The sequence below is a fragment of the Drosophila takahashii genome, chromosome X (assembly GCF_030179915.1).
Source record: "Drosophila takahashii strain IR98-3 E-12201 chromosome X, DtakHiC1v2, whole genome shotgun sequence".
NCBI classification, from domain to species: domain Eukaryota; kingdom Metazoa; phylum Arthropoda; class Insecta; order Diptera; family Drosophilidae; genus Drosophila; species Drosophila takahashii.
The window spans coordinates 9,671,385-9,691,502 of record NC_091683.1 but is presented as its reverse complement, the minus strand read 5'-3'; the positions used below and the strand labels follow the sequence as shown (position 1 = coordinate 9,691,502).

Sequence of the window (20,118 nt, the reverse complement as noted above, 5' to 3'; positions counted from 1 at the left end):
TTTTTAAATCAGCCTAACAATATGATTTTAAAACTTTATTTAATGAACAAATCCTTATCTATTAATGAGTGCCGTCTTTGTTATTTTTGTGGGTTTTCAAATGTTATAATGTGAAAGATAAATTCGATGTCCAATTGATCAATAGGCTTAGTCCGTTATCAGGGCGCCAATGTGACTAGCTTAAGTTGTTATCGGTTTTAACCCTTTTCGTAACCCTATTTCTAACAAGAAAATTAAAGATAAAAATATCCTAAATAAGGATAAATTTTTAAAAATTATAATTACCGAAATCAGATTGTAAAGAAAGAAAAGGGACACAGTTATTTATATATATAATGATGTGCCATTTTTAAAAGTAAAAAGAAAGATAGCAAATAGAGGGTTAAGGTATCCAACGATATAAAAAGGCGCACATTGCAAAAGGTTGCCAATAGTTGGTTAAAAACAACGACAACATGAAGTTTACCATTTTTGCCTTGGCTCTCTGCCTGGTCTGCGTAAGTTTGTAAAATAATTATTAATATATTTTAATAATTAAAAATAATTAAATTCCAGGTTAATGCACTGGTGGTGCCCCAGCCTCCCAGCGAGGACTCTTCGCAGGACCTTGCCCTGAACGATTTGGACTTTTTGCTCGATGGCGAGCTGGATGTGGAAGACCTTAATGCGCTCACGTTTACCTACAGGGGTCTGAAGACCATCCTGCGCACCATAAAGGGATTCAATTGCGCCATCAAGTGGGTGGTGGGCATAAAGGCCAGTGCGTTGGGATTCAACAGGGACGTGATCACCTGCGGTGTCACTGCCACCAAGGATGTGACCAATCTGATCAACGCCAACCTCAAGATCATCAGCACCTGCAACGATGTGGTCAATATGGAGTCGAACATTTGCGAGGGGGTGAACGGCGAGGAGCCCACGATCACCAAGCGCTGTGTGGTGAGGACCGCCCTCAAAGTTTGGTCCCTGAAGAAGCAAGTGAAGAATGTCGTCAGCCTGGCCAAGAAGATTCCCCAAACCGGACCGAATGCCGTCGTCTGTGTGAATGATGCCGTCAGCACCCTGACCACCTACTACACCGCCTTCCCCCAGAACATGCTCACCTGCTCCCAGCTCACCTCCTAAAGGGTTTCCTATCCAAAACCAATTCAAGCATTCAATAAAAAATCCCTGGTGATTACAACTTTGGTGTTTTTATTATATTGTTGTAAAAAATTGATGATACTCTACACAAGTATCTATTATATCATTAAAGTGTTTATATGAAATAACATCATATATGCTCTATCTTCCATTATACTTAATTTATATAAATGAATTTCAAGAACCAATTCTTAAATTATATTTGCTAAATACTAAAAACTAAAGGAAAAGGCCAAATACAAATACGACTCTACTCCGATGCGTAGTTTCTTGTATTTTATTTATAAGAAAAAAATATTAAACATTATCACTTTTGATATCCATATCATAATATCGTGTTGGCTTGGTGCTCTATCTTCCAAATCAGTGTGTTGACCTTAAATATTTTTCGAATCGCCAATTTCCTATCTACAGCTTTTTTAATGCCTTTCAGCCCTGCTGATCAATTAAACAATAAGATACCGTTCTGATAGGCAAGTTCTTCTAACCTTGTAGGGGGTATTCCATAATTTCAGGAGCCTGTAAGTAGGTAAAACAAAACGGGTTTTTTCGGTAAAACAAAGTAGTTTTTTCGCTAAAACAAAAAAAAATACTGATTTAAAGTATGGATTGCCATACCTTTCTGAACTCGTTATTAAATTTCCTAACGATTGGCATTTAAACCTCGACATTTTATTTATTTTTAATTTTACGCAAAAAATCATGGGGTACCCCCTTATAAAAAAATTAAAAATTGGCGAAAATTTTATTTTTCCAAAATTACACGGAAAGTTTTAAAAATTTATAGCTAATTTTGTTATCTGTTCAAAACAGTATGAATTTTTGGTGTAGGACCATTTTTGGCCAAGTTAAAGCAAAAAAACCAAAAGAAAAAATTCCAATTTTTGTCAAAAACTGAAATCGCGAATTTCCAAAAAAAAACCAAACTCGTTTTTTCGCTAAAACGAAGCAGTTTTTTCGCTATAACAAAGCAAATACTGATTCAAAGTATGAACTCGTTATTAAATTTCCTAACGATTGGCATTTAAACCTTGACAATTTATTAATTTTTAATTTTTCGCAAAAAATCATGGGGTACCCCCTTATAAAAAATTAAAAATTGGCGAAAATTTTATTTTTCCAAAATTACACGGAAAGTTTTATAAATTTATAGCTATTTTTGTTATCTGTTCAAAACAGTATGAATTTTTGGTGTAGGACCATTTTTGGCCAAGTTAAAGCAAAAAAACCAAAAGAAAAAATTCCAATTTTTGTCAAAAACTGAAATCGCGAATTTCCAAAAAAAAACCAAACTCGTTTTTTCGCTAAAACGAAGCAGTTTTTTCGCTATAACAAAGCAAATACTGATTCAAAGTATGGATTGTCATACCTTTCTGAACTCGTTATTAAATTTCCTAACGATTGGCATTTAAACCTTGACAATTTATTCATTTTTAATTTTTCGCAAAAAATCATGGGGTACCCCCTTATAAAAAAATTAAAAATTGGCGAAAATTTTATTTTTCCAAAATTACACGGAAAGTTTTAAAAATTTATAGCTAATTTTGTTATCTGTTCAAAACAGTATGAATTTTTGGTGTAGGACCATTTTTGGCCAAGTTAAAGCAAAAAAACCAAAAGAAAAAATTCCAATTTTTGTCAAAAACTGAAATCGCGAATTTCCAAAAAAAAACCAAACTCGTTTTTTCGCTGAAACGAAGCAGTTTTTTCGCTATAACAAAGCAAATACTGATTCAAAGTATGGATTGTCATACCTTTCTGAACTCGTTATTAAATTTCCAAACGATTGGCATTTAAACCTTGACAATTTATTCATTTTTAATTTTTCGCAAAAAATCATGGGGTACCCCCTTATAAAAAAATTAAAAATTGGCGAAAATTTTATTTTTCCAAAATTACACGGTAAGTTTTATAAATTTATAGCTAATTTTGTTATCTGTTCAAAACAGTATGAATTTTTGGTGTAGGACCATTTTTGGCCAAGTTAAAGCAAAAAAACCAAAAGAAAAAATTCCAATTTTTGTCAAAAACTGAAATCGCGAATTTCCAAAAAAAAACCAAACTCGTTTTTTCGCTAAAACGAAGCAGTTTTTTCGCTATAACAAAGCAAATACTGATTCAAAGTATGGATTGTCATACCTTTCTGAACTCGTTATTAAATTTCCTAACGATTGGCATTTAAACCTTGACAATTTATTCATTTTTAATTTTTCGCAAAAAATCATGGGGTACCCCCTTATAAAAAAATTAAAAATTGGCGAAAATTTTATTTTTCCAAAATTACACGGAAAGTTTTATAAATTTATAGCTAATTTTGTTATCTGTTCAAAACAGTATGAATTTTTGGTGTAGGACCATTTTTGGCCAAGTTATAAGGGTACCCCCTTATAAAAAAATTAAAAACTGGCAAAAATTTTATTTTTCCAAAATTACACGGAAAGTTTTATAAATTTATAGCTAATTTTGTTATCTGTTCAAAACAGTATGAATTTTTGGTGTAGGACCATTTTTGGCCAAGTTAAAGCAAAAAAACCAAAAGAAAAAATTTCAATTTTTGTCAAAAACTGAAATCGCGAATTTCAAAAAAAAAACCAAACTCGTTTTTTCGCTAAAACGAAGCAGTTTTTTCGCTATAACAAAACAAATACTGATTCAAAGTATGGATTGTCATACCTTTCTGAACTCGTTATTAAATTTCCTAACGATTGGCATTTAAACCTTGACAATTTATTCATTTTTAATTTTTCGCAAAAAATCATGGGGTACCCCCTTATAAAAAAATTAAAAATTGGCGAAAATTTTATTTTTCCAAAATTACACGGTAAGTTTTATAAATTTATAGCTAATTTTGTTATCTGTTCAAAACAGTATGAATTTTTGGTGTAGGACCATTTTTGGCCAAGTTAAAGCAAAAAAACCAAAAGAAAAAATTCCAATTTTTGTCAAAAACTGAAATCGCGAATTTCCAAAAAAAAACCAAACTCGTTTTTTCGCTAAAACGAAGCAGTTTTTTCGCTATAACAAAGCAAATACTGATTCAAAGTATGGATTGTCATACCTTTCTGAACTCGTTATTAAATTTCCTAACGATTGGCATTTAAACCTTGACAATTTATTCATTTTTAATTTTTCGCAAAAAATCATGGGGTACCCCCTTAATAAAAAATTAAAAATTGGCGAAAATTTTATTTTTCCAAAATTACACGGAAAGTTTTATAAATTTATAGCTAATTTTGTTATTTGTTCAAAACAGTATGAATTTTTGGTGTAGGACCATTTTTGGCCAAGTTAAAGCAAAAAAACCAAAAGAAAAAATTCCAATTTTTGTCAAAAACTGAAATCGCGAATTTCCAAAAAAAAAACCAAACTCGTTTTTTCGCTAAAACGAAGCAGTTTTTTCGCTATAACAAAGCAAATACTGATTCAAAGTATGGATTGTCATACCTTTCTGAACTCGTTATTAAATTTCCAAACGATTGGCATTTAAACCTTGACAATTTATTCATTTTTAATTTTTCGCAAAAAATCATGGGGTACCCCCTTATAAAAAAATTAAAAATTGGCGAAAATTTTATTTTTCCAAAATTACACGGAAAGTTTTATAAATTTATAGCTAATTTTGTTATCTGTTCAAAACAGTATGAATTTTTGGTGTAGGACCATTTTTGGCCAAGTTAAAGCAAAAAAACCAAAAGAAAAATTCCAATTTTTGTCAAAAACTGAAATCGCGAATTTCCAAAAAAAAACCAAACTCGTTTTTTCGCTAAAACGAAGCAGTTTTTTCGCTATAACAAAACAAATACTGATTCAAAGTATGGATTGTCATACCTTTCTGAACTCGTTATTAAATTTCCTAACGATTGGCATTTAAACCTTGACAATTTATTCATTTTTAATTTTTCGCAAAAAATCATGGGGTACCCCCTTATAAAAAAATTAAAAATTGACGAAAATTTTATTTTTCCAAAATTACACGGAAAGTTTTATAAATTTATAGCTAATTTTGTTATCTGTTAAAAACAGTATGAATTTTTGGTGTAGGACCATTTTTGGCCAAGTTACAGCAAAAAAACCAAAAGAAAAAATTCCAATTTTTGTCAAAAACTGAAATCGCGAATTTCCAAAAAAAACCAAACTCGTTTTTTCGCTAAAACGAAGCAGTTTTTTCGCTATAACAAAGCAAATACTGATTCAAAGTATGGATTGTCATACCTTTCTGAACTCGTTATTAAATTTCCAAACGATTGGCATTTAAACCTTGACAATTTATTCATTTTTAATTTTTCGCAAAAAATCATGGGGTACCCCCTTATAAAAAAATTAAAAATTGGCGAAAATTTTATTTTTCCAAAATTACACGGTAAGTTTTATAAATTTATAGCTAATTTTGTTATCTGTTCAAAACAGTATGAATTTTTGGTGTAGGACCATTTTTGGCCAAGTTATAAGGGTACCCCCTTATAAAAAAATTAAAAACTGGCAAAAATTTTATTTTTCCAAAATTACACGGAAAGTTTTATAAATTTATAGCTAATTTTGTTATCTGTTCAAAACAGTATGAATTTTTGGTGTAGGACCATTTTTGGCCAAGTTAAAGCAAAAAAACCAAAAGAAAAAATTTCAATTTTTGTCAAAAACTGAAATCGCGAATTTCAAAAAAAAAACCAAACTCGTTTTTTCGCTAAAACGAAGCAGTTTTTTCGCTATAACAAAACAAATACTGATTCAAAGTATGGATTGTCATACCTTTCTGAACTCGTTATTAAATTTCCTAACGATTGGCATTTAAACCTTGACAATTTATTCATTTTTAATTTTTCGCAAAAAATCATGGGGTACCCCCTTATAAAAAAATTAAAAATTGGCGAAAATTTTATTTTTCCAAAATTACACGGTAAGTTTTATAAATTTATAGCTAATTTTGTTATCTGTTCAAAACAGTATGAATTTTTGGTGTAGGACCATTTTTGGCCAAGTTAAAGCAAAAAAACCAAAAGAAAAAATTCCAATTTTTGTCAAAAACTGAAATCGCGAATTTCCAAAAAAAAACCAAACTCGTTTTTTCGCTAAAACGAAGCAGTTTTTTCGCTATAACAAAGCAAATACTGATTCAAAGTATGGATTGTCATACCTTTCTGAACTCGTTATTAAATTTCCTAACGATTGGCATTTAAACCTTGACAATTTATTCATTTTTAATTTTTCGCAAAAAATCATGGGGTACCCCCTTATAAAAAAATTAAAAATTGGCGAAAATTTTATTTTTCCAAAATTACACGGAAAGTTTTATAAATTTATAGCTAATTTTGTTATTTGTTCAAAACAGTATGAATTTTTGGTGTAGGACCATTTTTGGCCAAGTTAAAGCAAAAAAACCAAAAGAAAAAATTCCAATTTTTGTCAAAAACTGAAATCGCGAATTTCCAAAAAAAAAACCAAACTCGTTTTTTCGCTAAAACGAAGCAGTTTTTTCGCTATAACAAAGCAAATACTGATTCAAAGTATGGATTGTCATACCTTTCTGAACTCGTTATTAAATTTCCAAACGATTGGCATTTAAACCTTGACAATTTATTCATTTTTAATTTTTCGCAAAAAATCATGGGGTACCCCCTTATAAAAAAATTAAAAATTGGCGAAAATTTTATTTTTCCAAAATTACACGGAAAGTTTTATAAATTTATAGCTAATTTTGTTATCTGTTCAAAACAGTATGAATTTTTGGTGTAGGACCATTTTTGGCCAAGTTAAAGCAAAAAAACCAAAAGAAAAATTCCAATTTTTGTCAAAAACTGAAATCGCGAATTTCCAAAAAAAAACCAAACTCGTTTTTTCGCTAAAACGAAGCAGTTTTTTCGCTATAACAAAACAAATACTGATTCAAAGTATGGATTGTCATACCTTTCTGAACTCGTTATTAAATTTCCTAACGATTGGCATTTAAACCTTGACAATTTATTCATTTTTAATTTTTCGCAAAAAATCATGGGGTACCCCCTTATAAAAAAATTAAAAATTGACGAAAATTTTATTTTTCCAAAATTACACGGAAAGTTTTATAAATTTATAGCTAATTTTGTTATCTGTTAAAAACAGTATGAATTTTTGGTGTAGGACCATTTTTGGCCAAGTTACAGCAAAAAAACCAAAAGAAAAAATTCCAATTTTTGTCAAAAACTGAAATCGCGAATTTCCAAAAAAAACCAAACTCGTTTTTTCGCTAAAACGAAGCAGTTTTTTCGCTATAACAAAGCAAATACTGATTCAAAGTATGGATTGTCATACCTTTCTGAACTCGTTATTAAATTTCCAAACGATTGGCATTTAAACCTTGACAATTTATTCATTTTTAATTTTTCGCAAAAAATCATGGGGTACCCCCTTATAAAAAAATTAAAAACTGGCGAAAATTTTATTTTTCCAAAATTACACGGAAAGTTATATAAATTTATAGCTAATTTTGTTATCTGTTCAAAACAGTATGAATTTTTGGTGTAGGACCATTTTTGGCCAAGTTAAAGCAAAAAAACCAAAAGAAAAAATTCCAATTTTTGTCAAAAACTGAAATCGCGAATTTCCAAAAAAAAACCAAACTCGTTTTTTCGCTAAAACGAAGCAGTTTTTTCGCTATAACAAAGCAAATACTGATTCAAAGTATGGATTGTCATACCTTTCTGAACTCGTTATTAAATTTCCTAACGATTGGCATTTAAACCTTGACAATTTATTCATTTTTAATTTTTCGCAAAAAATCATGAGGTACCCCCTTATAAAAAAATTAAAAATTGGCGAAAATTTTATTTTTCCAAAATTACACGGAAAGTTATATAAATTTATAGCTAATTTTGTTATCTGTTCAAAACATTATGAATTTTTGGTGTAGGACCATTTTTGGCCAAGTTAAAGCAAAAAAACCAAAAGAAAAAATTCCAATTTTTGTCAAAAACTGAAATCGCGAATTTCCAAAAAAAAAACCAAACTCGTTTTTTCGCTAAAACGAAGCAGTTTTTTCGCTATAACAAAGCAAATACTGATTCAAAGTATGGATTGTCATACCTTTCTGAACTCGTTATTAAATTTCCTAACGATTGGCATTTAAACCTTGACAATTTATTCATTTTTAATTTTTCGCAAAAAATCATGGGGTACCCCCTTATAAAAAAATTAAAAATTGGCGAAAATTTTATTTTTCCAAAATTACACGGAAAGTTTTATAAATTTATAGCTAATTTTGTTATCTGTTCAAAACAGTATGAATTTTTGGTGTAGGACCATTTTTGGCCAAGTTAAAGCAAAAAAACCAAAAGAAAAAATTCAAATTTTTGTCAAAAACTGAAATCGCGAATTTCCAAAAAAAAAACCAAACTCGTTTTTTCGCTAAAACGAAGCAGTTTTTTCGCTATAACAAAGCAAATACTGATTCAAAGTATGGATTGTCATACCTTTCTGAACTCGTTATTAAATTTCCAAACGATTGGCATTTAAACCTTGACAATTTATTCATTTTTAATTTTTCGCAAAAAATCATGGGGTACCCCCTTATAAAAAAATTAAAAATTGGCGAAAATTTTATTTTTCCAAAATTACACGGAAAGTTTTATAAATTTATAGCTAATTTTGTTATCTGTTCAAAACAGTATGAATTTTTGGTGTAGGACCATTTTTGGCCAAGTTAAAGCAAAAAAACCAAAAGAAAAATTCCAATTTTTGTCAAAAACTGAAATCGCGAATTTCCAAAAAAAAACCAAACTCGTTTTTTCGCTAAAACGAAGCAGTTTTTTCGCTATAACAAAACAAATACTGATTCAAAGTATGGATTGTCATACCTTTCTGAACTCGTTATTAAATTTCCTAACGATTGGCATTTAAACCTTGACAATTTATTCATTTTTAATTTTTCGCAAAAAATCATGGGGTACCCCCTTATAAAAAAATTAAAAATTGACGAAAATTTTATTTTTCCAAAATTACACGGAAAGTTTTATAAATTTATAGCTAATTTTGTTATCTGTTAAAAACAGTATGAATTTTTGGTGTAGGACCATTTTTGGCCAAGTTACAGCAAAAAAACCAAAAGAAAAAATTCCAATTTTTGTCAAAAACTGAAATCGCGAAATTCCAAAAAAAACCAAACTCGTTTTTTCGCTAAAACGAAGCAGTTTTTTCGCTATAACAAAGCAAATACTGATTCAAAGTATGGATTGTCATACCTTTCTGAACTCGTTATTAAATTTCCAAACGATTGGCATTTAAACCTTGACAATTTATTCATTTTTAATTTTTCGCAAAAAATCATGGGGTACCCCCTTATAAAAAAATTAAAAACTGGCGAAAATTTTATTTTTCCAAAATTACACGGAAAGTTATATAAATTTATAGCTAATTTTGTTATCTGTTCAAAACAGTATGAATTTTTGGTGTAGGACCATTTTTGGCCAAGTTAAAGCAAAAAAACCAAAAGAAAAAATTCCAATTTTTGTCAAAAACTGAAATCGCGAATTTCCAAAAAAAAACCAAACTCGTTTTTTCGCTAAAACGAAGCAGTTTTTTCGCTATAACAAAGCAAATACTGATTCAAAGTATGGATTGTCATACCTTTCTGAACTCGTTATTAAATTTCCTAACGATTGGCATTTAAACCTTGACAATTTATTCATTTTTAATTTTTCGCAAAAAATCATGGGGTACCCCCTTATAAAAAAATTAAAAATTGGCGAAAATTTTATTTTTCCAAAATTACACGGAAAGTTATATAAATTTATAGCTAATTTTGTTATCTGTTCAAAACATTATGAATTTTTGGTGTAGGACCATTTTTGGCCAAGTTAAAGCAAAAAAACCAAAAGAAAAAATTCCAATTTTTGTCAAAAACTGAAATCGCGAATTTCCAAAAAAAAACCAAACTCGTTTTTTCGCTAAAACGAAGCAGTTTTTTCGCTATAACAAAGCAAATACTGATTCAAAGTATGGATTGTCATACCTTTCTGAACTCGTTATTAAATTTCCTAACGATTGGCATTTAAACCTTGACAATTTATTCATTTTTAATTTTTCGCAAAAAATCATGGGGTACCCCCTTATAAAAAAATTAAAAATTGGCGAAAATTTTATTTTTCCAAAATTACACGGAAAGTTTTATAAATTTATAGCTAATTTTGTTATCTGTTCAAAACAGTATGAATTTTTGGTGTAGGACCATTTTTGGCCAAGTTAAAGCAAAAAAACCAAAAGAAAAAATTCCAATTTTTGTCAAAAACTGAAATCGCGAATTTCCAAAAAAAAAACCAAACTCGTTTTTTTGCTAAAACGAAGCAGTTTTTTCGCTATAACAAAGCAAATACTGATTCAAAGTATGGATTGTCATACCTTTCTGAACTCGTTATTAAATTTCCAAACGATTGGCATTTAAACCTTGACAATTTATTCATTTTTAATTTTTCGCAAAAAATCATGGGGTACCCCCTTATAAAAAAATTAAAAATTGGCGAAAATTTTATTTTTCCAAAATTACACGGAAAGTTTTATAAATTTATAGCTAATTTTGTTATCTGTTCAAAACAGTATGAATTTTTGGTGTAGGACCATTTTTGGCCAAGTTAAAGCAAAAAAACCAAAAGAAAAAATTCCAATTTTTGTCAAAAACTGAAATCGCGAATTTCCAAAAAAAAACCAAACTCGTTTTTTCGCTAAAACGAAGCAGTTTTTTCGCTATAACAAAGCAAATACTGATTCAAAGTATGGATTGTCATACCTTTCTGAACTCGTTATTAAATTTCCTAACGATTGGCATTTAAACCTTGACAATTTATTCATTTTTAATTTTTCGCAAAAAATCATGGGGTACCCCCTTATAAAAAAATTAAAAATTGGCGAAAATTTTATTTTTCCAAAATTACACGGAAAGTTTTATAAATTTATAGCTAATTTTGTTATCTGTTCAAAACAGTATGAATTTTTGGTGTAGGACCATTTTTGGCCAAGTTACAGAAAAAAAACCGAAAGATAAAATTCCAATTTTTGCCAAAAACTGAAATCCCGAATTTTCAAAAAAAAAAACAAAACTGGTTTTTTCGCTAAAATAATGCAAATACTGATTCAAAGTATGGGTTGTCATACCTTTCTGAATTCGTCATTAAATTTTCTAACGATTGGCTTTAAACCTCGACATTTTATTTATTTTTAATTTTTCGCAAAAAATTATATATTAAAAATTGGCGAAAATTTTATTTTTCTAATATAGATAATTTTGTTATCTGTTCAAAAGTAAAGTAAAGTATGGCATTCAATCAATTGACATTTAAACCTAAATTTTACTCTTTTGTCATTTTCCGCAAAAAGTTGTAAAAATGCGAAAATTGATCAGAAAATAAAATTTCCAGAAAGTCACAGAATTCGTTAGTATAGGTCGTTAGCTGTTCAAAACAGTCGGTCTTTTGTTGTCGGCCTTGATTTGTCTAAACTACTACTGAAAAACCGTCAAATATTTTAATCCTTATTTTCCACCCTAAATAGGTAGTCTGTATTAATATTTTTTTAATAAAAGTATTAAGTCTTTTAATGCCAAAGGCGTAAGAACTTTAGTAATTTATATATAATAGTAAAAATAGTAAATAACTATATATTAGTGCTTGTGCACTTACTATCACACTTGAAAATTGATAAAAATGGAAGTGTGACAAAAACAAAATTTTCAAACCGATATGATAACTTTAACCTAGGGCCACTTATTCTACACATTTGCTCGTATATGCAAAATGATCAAAAAGATGGTGTCTTTCATTTGTTTGACAGTCCATTATATAAAGCCAGAACTTTCTTTGTTCTTGGTAAAGGTTATTCCTAATTGAGCAGCTGTCTGATGGAGATGCAGATAGGTGACTTTTCCAAGGGTTTTGTTTTGCTGGCCGGCTCTAAAATTAAATGCTCCGTGTTTCCTGGGAGCAACAGTCCACCGGCGATTGTGCAGGTGCAGCATCGAGGTGCTCGGCTATCTGGGGGCGATCTGCCGGAGCTATCGGTGGGTATCGCCAATATGATATGGTGGAAGCCCCGCCAATCTGACTATCTGGCTATCTCCCCTTGTGAGTCCACGCTGCATAGATAATGCCAAATTAGTTTCGGACTTTGGGTGGTGGTGGCTTAATTAAACCCAAACCATACACACATATCAATGGCCGAAGGTGTATTTGCAAATCGGAGCAGCCGGATCGCCACTCAACTGATATGGCTCCGTCGGATCTTCTATATAAACAAAGACCGAGGTTCGGCCAGCAAACACTCGACAGTGAAACCATCTAGTAGCAACATGAAAGTGATCAACCTGTGCCTTCTGGTCGTGGCCGCGGCCAGCTTCCTTCTGACCACCGCCAACGTAAGTCGGGAAACCCAGAAAACACTAAAATAATACAAGACTCAAGTGCCAACAAATGCAAGCTTTAAAAAAAAAAAAATGTGACTAAAACAAAACTCTTTTTTTTTTTAAATAATATTACTGTGTGTTTAAAAAATATACCTTTAACTTGTTTAAAAGTTTTAAAGGATTTTTTGCTATTTTATAGTTGGTTTTAAATTAAACTTCTTTTGAAGAATTAAAGTGAGAAATTTCATTTACAGTAAAAATGATTTATGAGTAATCTAAGCGAAATTATTTTTAATTTACAAAAACTAGACTGAACGCTATTCGTGTACCTCGACTATCAAATACCCGTTACTCAGCTAAATGAGTGTGAGAGAGATCGAGGTATGCAAGCAGCAAAGAAAACAGTCGCCATCTAGCGGAAAATGTATTATTTCTCATAACTTTTTAGTGAATGGTGCGATTTGAAAATTTTCTTTTACAATTCGATTGGTATTAGGAAAGACAACAAAAGGCATACATAATTTATCCCGAATACAATATATCTCCTTAAAATAATTAAAAATTAAAAATTTCTAGGCCAATGCCGTGGGTGACTTCGAGGACTTTGAGGCCTACACCGATGCCGAGATCGAGCAGATGATCGCTGACGAGCTGGGCGAAGGCGAATTTATGGGCGTCGATCAGTTGGGACTATACAAAATTTTGTTGGCTGGCTACAAGGGCGTCAACGGCACCCTGTGCCTCATCGACGAGGTGGCCGACATCATGCTCTCCTGCACCGGTTACGTGACGGACCTGGCCACCTGCACCGGTAACATTCCCACGGACGTGAAGGCCGTGCTGAAGCACATCACCAATGCCATTGATATTGGCTCCGAAATCACCCACTTTAAGACCGAGCTTTGCGCCTCGAAGACCAGGGGCATCGTTTCCGGTGCCGAGAAAGCCGCTAAATGCGCGGTTAAACTTTCAGTGAAAACCTTGTCGATGATCCGCCAAGTGAGCGATGCGATCAAACTAACCGGACTTTTCCCTACGAAAACCGGCAACTGCTACGTCTCATCCACCAAATCGGTGGTCGGTGATTGCAAGGCCTTCGTGCCCAACCTCAAGTCCTGCGTCACCCACATGACCTCTTAAGCGGTCCAAAAAATTGGTAATAAAACCATGAGATTATGAGCAAAACAGACGAACTTCTTCTGATTCGGGGGTCATTTGGTTGGGGTTAGCTAAAGTAGCACTTTGATCACCAAGGAATATGATAAACAATGGTCCTTTATAGATAGAAAACTTCAAGAACTAGAAAGAAAATTCGGGGTAATTGGAAACAAAAACCCAATTAAATTCGTACGAAAATTCTAATTGATTTACCCTTTGGGCAAGAGCCCCCATTAATGCACCATTAAATTTTTTAAATTATATATATATTTATTGATTCATTCGTTCGCTTGTTTATTTATAGATGTAATATGTATTTAGGTAATTAATAATAATATTGTTTGAGCCGCGTATATAAAAACAAATAACAATAAAAAAATGCTTAACCGAGACAATTAAATTAATGCCATTACTTAGTAAATTCAAGCCGAGTCGCAAAAAAAAATAGTCAAATAATGGAGAGTAAAAATGATAAAAATAAAAATACAACACCGAAATAGAACTCAAGGACAGCAGCTAAGATTAGATATATACGCTTGTTTCGCCATGCGATACTGCCCCCTAGGAATAACAATAATAATAATATTCTTTTTGCCAAATTAAAAAAAAAAAACACATCGAGTACAATTAGGTGTAATAATAGTAATAATAGGGGTTATGATAATGCATATAGTACAATGTAAGTAGCTAGAACTTAGACTTAGTTTTTATGGGCTTCTATTTCTCCTGTTATAATTGCACATGCTTTAGGTTAATCGAAAAAAAAAACAAAAAAAAATCGAGTGATAGGATGGGTTTCTTCTGGGCTCTACATCGTATTTAAGATCGTAATTTAGATCGCATTTAGATCAGGCTGAGGCGACTGTTGGTCTTGCGCAGCTGGGCGCGCCACGGGATGATGTTGTCCTCCTGCTCCTCCTCGCCTCCTCTTCCCTGACTGCCCTCCGATGGTTCGAGTAGCTCCTGGACTCCACCGCCGCCCTGCTCCTGATCCTCCTGACTGGCCAGCTTCGGATCGCCATGGTTCTCCTTGTTGCCCAACTGCAGGAGCTGCTGCTGATGCTGCTGCTGCTGGAACTGGATCTGCTGGTAGTGCTGCTCCATGCCGGCCAGATTGATGTTGATGTTGTCGATGGACATGGCGCGGTTCTTCAGCCGCCAGGTGTCCGCCACCCGGTTGTTCTCCTCCACCTTGGGCGTGTAGATGGCCGCCCTAGAAGAAGGTTGACAGACAGTTGAGGCCAGGGGTCAGGAGACTCCCCACTAGCCACTACACCCACTTACTTCAGCTTGTTCTCCGTCTCCTCGCGCCGAGCCAGTAGGTCTCGCTTCCATTGGGGAATCTGGGAGAGGCGGCGCGACTCCGCCTCCTGGGCCATGCGCTCCTCGAAGTCCTTCTTGGCCCGCTCGGCCGCCTTCTTGGCCATCATCTGGCGCTTCCAGTCGGGTATGGCGTTGCCGGCCTGGTCCCGTTCCGGTATCTGCAAGTAGATCTTTGATCCGCCCCTTAGCCACCGATCGTTTGAGTGTTCCAGCTGGCCAAACACTCACCTGATCCACGTAGTTGTTGCCCGAGAACTGCTTGGTGATCTCCATGTAGTGCTCCGAGTCCATCCGACTGGCCATCTGCTGTTCCACCTTCATCTTCTTGATGCCGGGTATGTCCTTGGAGATCTTCAGCTCGGCAATCAGGTCGGACTTGAGATAGGTGTCCGTGCTGGAGGTCAGGCACTGCATGCTCAGGCTGCGCGCGGGCATCTGGTAGGGCTTCGGCACCTTCTGCGTGTCCGTGCGGCGCAGCTGGAGGGGATTGGGTGTGGGAATTGGAAAATACAAAGTTTTGGTTTCTAATTAAATTTTTTTTAATTTTTAGAGACTTTAAATTGACTGGAAAATGGCTACATTCATCGCTTAATTAATTTATTTTTTTTTTAATAATTTATAAGAAGTTTATATTAGTAATCAAAGGGATTAAAGAATAGTTTTCATATATGTAACCTTTACTTTTTAATTTTTAGATTGATTTGATTTGCCTGGAAAATGACTACTTTTATTGCCTATTTTATAATTTTCTTTTTATTACAATAATTTAAAATATAAAATAAAAAATTACTGTTATTATTAAAATTTTTAGAGACTTTAAACTTTGATTTGCCTTGAAAATTACTAATTTTATTGCTTACTTTTTAATTCCTTTTTAATGAAATAATTTCAAATGTAAAATAAAAAATCATTTTGGTATTCTTTTTAGCTAAAAGTCCCAAATTAATAATAATCCCTGTTTTTCAGTTTCCTTTTTTTTTGTTTTTAAAGATTAACTCTTTTAAGAACTGTAATAAGTTCCAATGATAAGTAACTAAATATAGGCACTTTATAAATGTTAGGAACTTGTAAGTTTGTATTCTCTATTATTTAATTATTCTTATATGTGAAATAATTCTATATAAGTTGATTAATATATGAGATATGAAGCACTTTAGATATGCATACACCATTATTTCCTATAGACTTTAGATCTGGAATGCTCGCTCACCTGGACGCTGTTCAGATCCTGAATGGAGATGGCCGACAGTGGCTGGTGCTGCTTCCTGGAGGCCGTGTCCTGGCTGTTGGGCGCCGAGCCATGCGGCTTCTTGGGCTTGTGCGACTTGCCGGAGATGGTGGCATCCTGGCCACCGGCCCCGCCCCCGCCTACGCCCCCGCCCATCGGCGGACCCATCGGCGGCTGCGGCGGCAGCATTCCGTGGGGCAGCGGCGGTGGCGGAGGAGGCAGAGGGGGCTGCTCGCCCATTCCATGCAGCTGGTGGGGGTGCTGATGGTGCGGATGGGGATGGGGATGGTGCGGATGTGTGGGATGTGGATGCGGATGCGACTGCGGATGCTGCGAGTGGAGCTGCGAGTGGTGCACCTGCTGCTGCTGGGCGATCTGTATCTGCATGTAGTCCTCCGTGTCCGTGGAGCTGTGGGTTGCAAAAGAGTTTGGGATTAGTGATCTAGAGATCTTCTCCACTTTCACTGGTGGGTGGTGGCTAGTTAGTGGGCAGTGGGCGGTGGGCGGACCTGCGCCAGGCGTGGCGTGTGCGCAGTATCATCTTCGGATTGCAACTGAGTTGCAGTGGCAGCTGCAACATCGCAGCTGCGGCAAGAAAAGTGGCAGGCCGCAAAGTGGCACGCATAAAATTTCATGCACTCTTGAGCGGCTGAGGAAGTGGCGAATCTCTCAGGCAGAAGAGCTGTTCACTTGGCTTTAAAATTAGATTTCTTGGAAAAGTGTTAAGATAATAATTTATAAAAAAAATCAAAATTAATAAAATCAATTTAAAGAAAGTAAGCATGTAAAACCTTTTTAAAATATTGTTTTCAAAATTTAAATTACATTTAGTATACATTTAAGAAATACTTCATTTTTTTTTGATTTTTTTTAAATCAGAAGCATTTTGTAAAATGCTTTAAATTAATTTTGAATTGAATTTTAAAGATATTACTAATTTTTGTACCAATAAAAACATAAATAAAATCATAAAAATGCATTTAGACTGAACTTAGCTATTTTCTCTCTAGGGAAACCTATTAAAAAACTTTTCTGTGAATCATGAAAACTGCGTTCGATTTTCCTTAGCTATTTTCCCGCTTTTCCCGCCTGTGGAAAAGCCGCAGCACTGAGATCTAGCCATCTGCTAGCTGCTAATTGCCCAGCGGCAGCCAACCGTCTTTGCAGCCATGTATATTTTTTTATATATGTTATTTTTTTGTATTTCGTATTTTTTCCTTTGGATTTTGGCTAATTGAGGCGAGGCAACTGTACCGCTGAGCCGAGATACTAATTATAAAGAGCCGCTGCACGAGATGTGCAGCCAAATTAAATCGGCTGTCGGCTGTCGGCTGCCATGTGCTAATTGAAAGTCGGAGGATGGAGTATGGACTAGGGAGTATGAAGTATGGATTATAGATCACTCACCGGGCGGAGGATGGACACGAACGCTTGTCGATGCTGATGCTCTTGAGATACTCGGACGGCTTGATGAGATGCGTGACGCCGTCTTGTGATTTATTGGGAAAACTGGGCGGCACAAACGGCAGCACGAGCTGCTTGTTGACCAGATTGGGTCCGCCGGTCCGCTGTCCTCCTCCTCCGTTGGCCAAGTGGCTCTCCCCGTAGATCTGCTGGTGCTGCTGCTGGCTGAGCTCGTAGTGGTCCTCGTACAAATTAGGGGTGTACTGATGGGGCTGACCAGTGGGCTGTTGGTAATGCTGCGGCTGCTGGTAGTTCCCATTGCCATTCACATGGCTCCTCTGATTTCCTCCCTTCGGACCCTCTGAGTACCCATAGAAATGGTTATTATCATTCCCATTTCCATTACCACTTCCAGGCGATGGGGAATCCTCCGGATTAACTGCAGCATTAACTCCATTTGGGCTGCTGGCATTGAGCAGCTTGGCTTTCTTGTTCGCTGGAATTGAACCAATTTATTTATGAGCTTGTGAGCAGTTTGTGGGTTAGCAGTTATCACAGTCTGACTCTGGTCATGCTAGCTTGAGCAGCCAGCAAATGAGAAATAAAATACAGAGGAGACAGTAGAAAATACGCTGCGTAGGCGCCTTTCACCAGACGGAAAACGGAGCCCCAGTTGCATATATAAAAAAAGAGCAAAACATAAAAAAAAACACGAACAATCGCACAGCTACATCAAATAAATTACATTTAGACAGACTCAAGAAGTGGCAAAAATAAGTGCTAGAAAATTAATTTCCTAGATATATCATTTTCCATATAGTATTTATTCTAATTCCAAAAGCCCAAAGATAATTGCGTTTTAAAGTTCATTAACTTCAGATATGATTACTAATTGCATACAGATATGGGTAATCGTGTATTCCAATTAGACAGGGTAAAAAGTTCCATTAGACTTGCGATAAGGGGACAACTTAAGGGTTCTTAAGATTACAAAAAGTCTGCAAGAGATAAGCATTCAAATGTGCCTTTGATTGCGGCTAAAAGTCCATAAAATATGTTGCTAGAACCTAAATTAGGCATTATTAATTATTTCATATATATATAGGTATTTATATATATTTTGTAATATATTTTTATACTATTTTATATATTTTTAAATTTTATATATTTCTATAAGTTTGTATTATTATTTATATAAGTTGGATTTATTTTGTATATAATTTTTAAATTTTTTGTTATATATTTATATAACTTTATACAATTTTTAATATTCAAGAGCCCAATTCCAGATTCTTATTATAATATCCAGTGTTTTTACTCATTGCTTCCCCTGATCTCGCTGAAATTTGATGGAAAGCTGCCAGCTTCCTGGGAAATCTCTTTGGCGGCTGAATGATTATCCGCACACGCGGAAATATGACTCCCTCGTAATTTCGTGGGAGTATCCCCATAAAAATTGAATTAGCCGCCGCTTCCATCGAAATCACCCCGTGTCTCCGTCTCCGCTCATATTCAGTATTCAATTTTCCTGGCAGCCGGTTAATTGGCCAGACCCCATCTAAACCCGATCGCATTGGGTCCCCAACTTTCACGGCCTCTGGTAACCCGTTTCCATGGCGATCGTTACGTGGTCTGCCACTGCGATTGAGATGCCGAGATGGCCGTGCAGATTCATGGCTGCACTCTTATGGCCAAAACCACTCGCTATCGAGTCCAGCCAGTTTGCAATGAATTTATCCACTCGATGCGGGGCGAAAAACAAAGACGAACGAACGAAATGCACACATTTTTCCACATGTCCCCACACATTTTACATTTTATCTGTCAATTTGTGCGGACCGAAAACCGAAAAAGCGGTTTAGTTTGTACTTGTCAAGTTCGCGGTGAAATTCGAAATTGGAGTTGATGTCCAGTTCGGTTTCGTTTGCGGTTTTACGAGTGCAATGCCTGGCCATCGTTAGTAAGATATATATATGCAGCTTTGTTCAAATTGATTTAAGTGATTCGCTTTAAAAATGCTAGACAAAATGCCTTGAAAGCTGCCTATTTAAAAATCGTACAGATGGATATTTTAATTTAGGCAAGACTTTTCTTCAATTAATGGATTAATAAGGAAGCCATAAACATGAAAGGAATATTTTAATTGATTATTTATATATAAATTTTAATTGTAATTTTAAAGTAAGAATATTATTGAGAAGCAGATGGAAAATTTGTTTATATTCAAAATAAGCAAACAACATTTTCTAATAAAATTTTCTTGTATTAGCTTCGGTATAAAAAATAGTTCCCTGAATTTTAATAGGTTGCAAAAATTCCCTATCATTTTCCATCATTTGTTCACATTTTTATTGCATTTTTTAATGCAAAAATATTATTAAAAAAAATAAGTAAGCACTTTTCACTAGCGAATATATCCTTTTAGTATATTTCTTTCTTCGTAATCACTTACACCGAAAAATGTCGAACCGATGGAAGCTGAGCGTGAAATAATTACGACGCG

The 20,118-nt window shown here is 34.2% G+C and overlaps 3 protein-coding genes across 9 annotated transcripts in view; 2 read left to right on the top strand and 1 right to left on the bottom strand.

The window, feature by feature from the left end:
- Positions 1 to 442: 442 nt before the first annotated feature.
- On the top strand, positions 443 to 1,183 carry LOC108064001 (uncharacterized). The gene is made up of 2 exons (XM_017151317.3): positions 443 to 497; positions 556 to 1,183. Exons 1-2 carry the CDS (start codon positions 456 to 458, stop codon positions 1,123 to 1,125), a joined length of 612 nt encoding a protein of 203 aa, XP_017006806.2. The 5' UTR covers positions 443 to 455; the 3' UTR covers positions 1,126 to 1,183.
- An 11,223-nt stretch (positions 1,184 to 12,406) lies between these two features.
- LOC108064015 (uncharacterized) lies at positions 12,407 to 13,677 on the top strand. The gene is made up of 2 exons (XM_017151341.3): positions 12,407 to 12,514; positions 13,079 to 13,677. Exons 1-2 carry the CDS (start codon positions 12,449 to 12,451, stop codon positions 13,640 to 13,642), a joined length of 630 nt encoding a protein of 209 aa, XP_017006830.2. The 5' UTR covers positions 12,407 to 12,448; the 3' UTR covers positions 13,643 to 13,677.
- A 245-nt stretch (positions 13,678 to 13,922) lies between these two features.
- Positions 13,923 to 20,118, bottom strand: part of f (espin protein forked) — a 63,236-nt gene continuing 57,040 nt past the window's right edge. For 2 of the 7 annotated variants that reach the window (XM_070218627.1, XM_070218626.1), the window contains 5 exons: positions 17,619 to 18,111; positions 16,194 to 16,620; positions 15,212 to 15,460; positions 14,945 to 15,153; positions 13,923 to 14,873 (listed from right to left, as the gene is read on the bottom strand). In XM_070218627.1, coding sequence (XP_070074728.1) covers positions 14,504 to 14,873; positions 14,945 to 15,153; positions 15,212 to 15,460; positions 16,194 to 16,620; positions 17,619 to 18,111 — 1,748 coding nt within the window. In that variant the 3' untranslated portion in view covers positions 13,923 to 14,503. The remainder of the gene's footprint in view (positions 14,874 to 14,944; positions 15,154 to 15,211; positions 15,461 to 16,193; positions 16,621 to 17,618; positions 18,112 to 20,118) is intronic. The other 5 variants (XM_017151574.3, XM_017151531.3, XM_070218629.1 and 2 more) reach the window with 3 other exon arrangements.

What these genes read in the sequence shown, in the direction of transcription:
- LOC108064001 (XM_017151317.3), top strand. Translation starts at nt 456, where the DNA reads ATGAAGTTTACCATTTTTGCCTTGGCTCTCTGCCTGGTCTGC. An exon ending in TGGCTCTCTGCCTGGTCTGC is followed by an intron (nt 498 to 555) that starts GTAAGTTTGTAA and finishes ATTAAATTCCAG; the next exon opens with GTTAATGCACTGGTGGTGCC.
- LOC108064015 (XM_017151341.3), top strand. Translation starts at nt 12,449, where the DNA reads ATGAAAGTGATCAACCTGTGCCTTCTGGTCGTGGCCGCGGCCAGCTTC. An exon ending in TCCTTCTGACCACCGCCAAC is followed by an intron (nt 12,515 to 13,078) that starts GTAAGTCGGGAA and finishes AAAAATTTCTAG; the next exon opens with GCCAATGCCGTGGGTGACTT.